The 5,461-nt window shown below is 37.6% G+C and overlaps 1 protein-coding gene across 2 annotated transcripts in view; it reads right to left on the reverse strand.

The window, feature by feature from the left end:
• The window catches only part of LOC110109070 (E3 ubiquitin-protein ligase SIS3), a gene marked incomplete at its 5' end in the record, with an annotated part of 42,666 nt that extends 38,338 nt beyond the window's left edge, over positions 1-4,328 (reverse strand). For both annotated transcript variants that reach the window (XM_028699730.1, XM_020839967.2), the window contains 2 exon segments: positions 3,997-4,089; positions 4,190-4,328. In XM_028699730.1, the coding sequence (XP_028555563.1) occupies positions 3,997-4,089; positions 4,190-4,328 (232 nt within the window).
• Positions 4,329-5,461: the final 1,133 nt, after the last annotated feature.

The raw sequence follows: 5,461 nt of genomic DNA on the forward strand, positions 1-5,461 counted from the left end.
AATAAATATCTGGTCAACTTTCGTGACCGCATATTTATCCGATATCTCGGACCCTGTTTACTCCTATTTATCGACTTAGGAGGATTGGGTTTCATAGGCTTTAAGCCTTTGTTTGTGATTTTTCTTGATTGTAGGCCTTGAAGGCCTAATATGAATGTATTGAAACAAATACACTGGTCGCACAACCGTGTATTCGTTTAAAAGTTTGAACCCTGTCGACTTCTATTGATCCGTATAGAAGGATTAGGTTCGAACTAGAATTCAGTTATCGACCCGCGCAGCATCCCTAGGCGACACGTGTGTACCAATAACACGCTCGCCGGGGCCCAAGCGGGTTACGATTGAATTTACCCCTTGTGTACCTATGTGTATACAAACTACGATGCACTTGTGTGGAGTACTTTGAAATATTTTGTAGTTGTGCAGGTAATATCCATTTGAGTGCGCACAACTTTTCATTTGAGAGCTTATACACGCCTTTTGTCCGTTAGTACGAATGTTGCGGATCAAGTGGCGTGCGTTGTAGATTGTAGACGCCTTCTGCCTGCTTTCATAAGTGTTGCAGATCTGATGGCGTTCTAGTCTTGATATTAACTCCCCCCTTTCTCAATCACCGGGGAAGTTATTTTCTGGATTTTGAAGTCCGTCGCTTTGATTTGGAAAGAACTCTTTTTAGGCTCTTCGGTGTAGTGGACTTGTTATTTCCGGTATTTGTGAGTACCAGAGCTGTTTTCTTCTTAAATATAGAACTAAGAAGAGACTTTGGAACACCAGGAAGTTTGGTTCTAATTTGTTCAAACATTTTCTCCCTTCCGCCAGGGGTGTCCTTTTTCGTACATCGATTTGCCTTTGTACCCGGTGTACTGACAGTACTTTGATCACCACTGTCGTAGGTGATATCTGTACTTGTGCCCACAGTGGTTCGTCGTGCTTACGATATATCCATTGTTGTTATCCACAAGTGGTTTGTGCTCATTTGCATGGACCCATTGTATTTCTACGACCTCTTGGAGGTGTTCGTAGGAGAGTTATTTATATCAGTATCACATCCACCTTTCACCGATCTCAGGTGGTCTGATGTCTGGATTTATTTATAGAGGATGGGTCTTTGACTATCTAGTAGTAGTGTTGCCTTCTCAATCAACAGGCACTTGTTTGTATTGGGGATCATATTAGCACATATGGTAGTCGTATATGAACTCTGCAACTTGTAACTGTTGTTGGCCAATATAGTTCATTTGACCTCGTAGGGATCGTCGTAGGAGATACTTATACTTGTGCCCACAGTGGTTCGTTGTCCTTACGAAGTACCCGCTGTTGTTATCCACAAGTTACTTGTGTTTGCTGGCGGAAGATTGTTGTATCCACTACGACCTTCTAGATGTATTTGTAGAAGAGCAGTTGTCCCTACATCATATCCACCTTTCACCAATCTCAGGTGGGTGTTTTGATGTATTTGCTTGTAGGGAGGCGGATCCTCCATCATTGGTCTCCTGTATCGCCATCTCAATAAACAGGCATGGCGCATTTGACTTCGTAGGAACTGTTGTAGGAGTTCGTTACACCAAGGTCTTGTAGTTTAAGTTTCCTGTGTGTGATCCAAATTTTGATCTTTGCATGTGTTTGGATCCAAATTCAATTTCATTCAGACTTGAATTCATCAAGTTTACAAGTCCCCACTTGATGTCGTATAGCCCGAGTTCAAATACGAGCTCAAAGTACATGTTCAAATTGATTGTTCATAGTTTGTTCAAGCTTGAGTTATCTTGCATTCAGTTCATTTGAACTTGAGTTCCCTTGCTTGTGATTTAGTCAAGTTCAAATTATACTCAAAGGTTCACAAGTTTAAGTCCGAACTCAAGTACGAGTTTCCTTTGTCCACATTTTATTCAAGTTTGGGTTCTATGGTCCCCTGATGTTGCACAGTTCGAGTTCCAGGAACAAGTTCAAATTGATTGTCCAGGGTCCTCTGAAGTTCTTTGCAAGTTCATTTTCTTGTTCAAATGATTTGATTTTGGTTTCATTTTATTTGAATTTGACCTTTAAAAATCATATAGAATTTTGTTCATATTTAGGTCCACAAGTCCATTGTTCATCGTACAGGTCCTCTGCTCATTTTAGTTCAATTTATGTGTATTTTTGTTCGAGTACAGGTCTTCTATATTGTTGCCCAAGAAGGTCTTCAAATTGTTCAAGTCTTTGTACATTTTAGTGAAAATTTCGACAGCACCCCGACATATCCCCCATTTGGGGGAAAATAGGGGAGCTGGGCCTTCCCACCACGCTGCTAGAGCGTGTATGGTAGGTGTACGTAGACACCGCGGCCGTAGAAATTTCATCCCACCACGCTACAAGAGCGTGTATGGGGCCTTCAGTAGTACCCGTACCAGAACAGCATCATCGAGCTCCCTGGTTGCTTCCGATCAAGATGTCTTTCACGGCCGGCGAGCTCCAGTAGATGCTTCCGATCAAACTGTCATAACTTTCGATCCTACAGGAAGGGGACGTCGGAGGAGGGAATAGAAGAAGCGCACGAAAGGTAGAAGGTTATTTTCACAGCCGGCGAACTCCCTCGTTGCTTCCGATTTGAATGTCGTAACCTCCGAGCTTCCCAGAAGGAAACGTCGTCGAGGGAGCAGTCGAGAGAACGAGAGAGAGCCAGAGAGAGCGGGATCGGGAGAGAATGAGTCTAGAGCCAGCCGAATGCCTCTTCTCTTTGGCTACTTAATGTCGCGTGAGGGATCGTGCAGGAGCGACGTGCGAAGGTGTTGACGACGTGCGGAGGTAAGGTGTCGGGATTTGATTGTTTTTTTTTTTTTTTTTTTTTTTTTTTTTTTTTTTGTTATACGGGTTAACAACAAGTTCTGTATTTCTTATAATATTGATTTCATGGCAAGCAAGCAGACAAATACAAACAAAATATATGGCTGAACTGGACAAAAGAAGTTTCCTCGTCAAGAACCTTGGTTTTGGTATTTATTTCAAGCCTTCATTTTAGATGAAAAAGGAAAAATGTTTATTAGAACTTTAAAATCCTTCCTCTATAAGTTGATATGCATAAAAAAAGAAAGCATTGGGCATTTAAGGAATTGCATATTCTTTATTCTAATACTGATTCCGAAGCAAGCAGGAACAAATAAAAATAACATGATATCCGTATTCAACCAAAAAAATCCTCATCAAAAATAATAATTTTGGTTTGTATTTAATGCCTTAATTTTAAATGAGAATTTAAGGTATAACTTTTTCATTATAACTTAATTACAGAAATAGCAGCTTTCCATGAGAAAGGAAAGCAACTTCCAAAAAAACTCTTTTTAAAGAGTTGCAATTCATTTATAAATACACAGGTTTATTGCACCATTTTTAGGAATTTCTTATGCCAAACAGTACATTGAACATGAATGTTGATAAGTGACAATGTGAGAGTTTACACCAGTTTAGCGCACCAGTCCACTAAAAACAAAGGCACTAACCAACCCAACTTGAATGATAGTCTCAAAAGCCTACCAAGCTGAATATGACTAGAAAACTGCCTGATTACACAGCCACAAACCAAAACGCTATCCACGGCCCACTAACCTTAAAGAAATCTAAGTATTATTCAACTTACTTTTAAAAAATAACCTGGGTTCAAAGAGTTACCAGCTTATTTTTCGGTGACCCAAGCAATTAAAGAAATTGAATTTACACCGCTGCTGCCTTCTGCTCCCCCAAGTTGTTTTAAGTTAAGTGCAACCATTAAGTTGACATAGATGTAGAACTCGTGCATAATAGAGACAAGTTCAGTGAAAGTATTTGTATAATTTAAAAAAATAATTGCACAAGACTTCTCCTCTTGAACAAAACTGAATACAAAAAAAGTTTTTCAATACCCAAAAAAGAAAAACAAAGATAAGACAGAATACAACATGCTATCCCTTTAGATAAAGAAAAGGAACTACTTTCAATTCAAGAATCAGGGATCAAATTCCTAAAGGTTAAAGAATCAAGAACCTTTCCAACAGACATGCAAGCAAGGCACAGCAGACCACAGTAGCTGAAAGCCAACCAAATAAGAAAACCCCACTTTTGCCCTTGCTCTGGCAACTGCAACCATTAATAACAATTATGACAATTATTAGACAACCATGAAATTTTGTGTATGGTTATTAAATGTGAAACTCAGACAAGAATAAAAAAAGCTTACACAGCTATTTGCACTGGTGAACCATAATGTGCCTACCACAGTCCAAACCCAAAGAAAAGGATAAAGAATTAGAGTAATAACTGAAAGAACCACAATCCTGCCGTAAAATCGTGCATACCGCTGTTGCCAGCCAAGATCCCTAAAAATATTTTTGCGGAAAGTAAGTTCTTAATTAACATTTACCCAAATGTAAGCCAACCATACAAATAATACCCTGTGCACATATACTTCATAAAATTTTTTAAAACTTTTCCTACATGAAATTAGTAATTAATCCTGTTTACAACTTGTATCAAATAGTAACACGCCTAAATATAATGATATAAAAAGTTTTTAAAAAATATATATATTCAAGGCTTTATTTTTTCCATTTAGCATAAAAATGCTACCATAGTTGTAAAATCAGCAATTATTATTTCATCTTTTAGGGAAAACCCCAGATCAAAACCTGAACTTATAAATAACCCATCTAGACCTTTTCCAAAAGATATCACTTCCCCTATTCAATTCTATAATTGCAACTCCAAAACCTGCCCCATCCTCAGTATTCTGTTTCTTTAATTTTTACAGTTGTCCAGATATTTTATTTCAGAAACAACTTGGTTTCTTCATTTCAAAAATCTCCTGTGCATGTTCATTTGGTGTTGAATAATACATAAAAGACAATAAGAGATGTATGTTAAGCACCAATACATTACTCTCGATGCATATACAATAAAAATAAGGAGAAGATTGTTGGAGAATTTTTGTTATCCTCAAACGGATTGCATACTTTATGATTGAGTACGGCATAACAATGATGATATATTATTCCAAAGGATAAAAATATTATTTTCTTATAAACTCAATGATAAAATTTACGATTTTAAACAGAGATTCCCCTGGGTTTATTTATTTTTGGAGTACAGACGTCCCATAGTGGCAAGCCCCTATGATTAATTATATCAAGCTTTGACTTGAGAAGACTTTTGATTAAACTAGTAGTTTTCTTCATTTTGAGAGTCACTCAAATATTGGCTAAAGTTTAATTTTTTTGAATTATTTAAAGTCTTGCTTAAAGGTTTTGGCCTTTAGGAGATTCAAGGAAAAATTAATCAACTTAGAATCAGATTTTGGAATGAGAGCCAAAGAAGGTGAAATAGGAGCACTTGATTCTGAGAAATCTCAGAGGTGCTCGGACTATCCTATATTGGACTTTACATTTCAGAAATCTAATTTTTATTTAAGTTGACATTTTCATTAGAAGGTTGGGGCTTACATTCCAACAACACA

The sequence above is a fragment of the Dendrobium catenatum genome, unplaced genomic scaffold (genome assembly GCF_001605985.2).
Source record: "Dendrobium catenatum unplaced genomic scaffold, ASM160598v2 fragScaff_scaffold_1375, whole genome shotgun sequence".
Lineage (NCBI taxonomy): Eukaryota > Viridiplantae > Streptophyta > Magnoliopsida > Asparagales > Orchidaceae > Dendrobium > Dendrobium catenatum.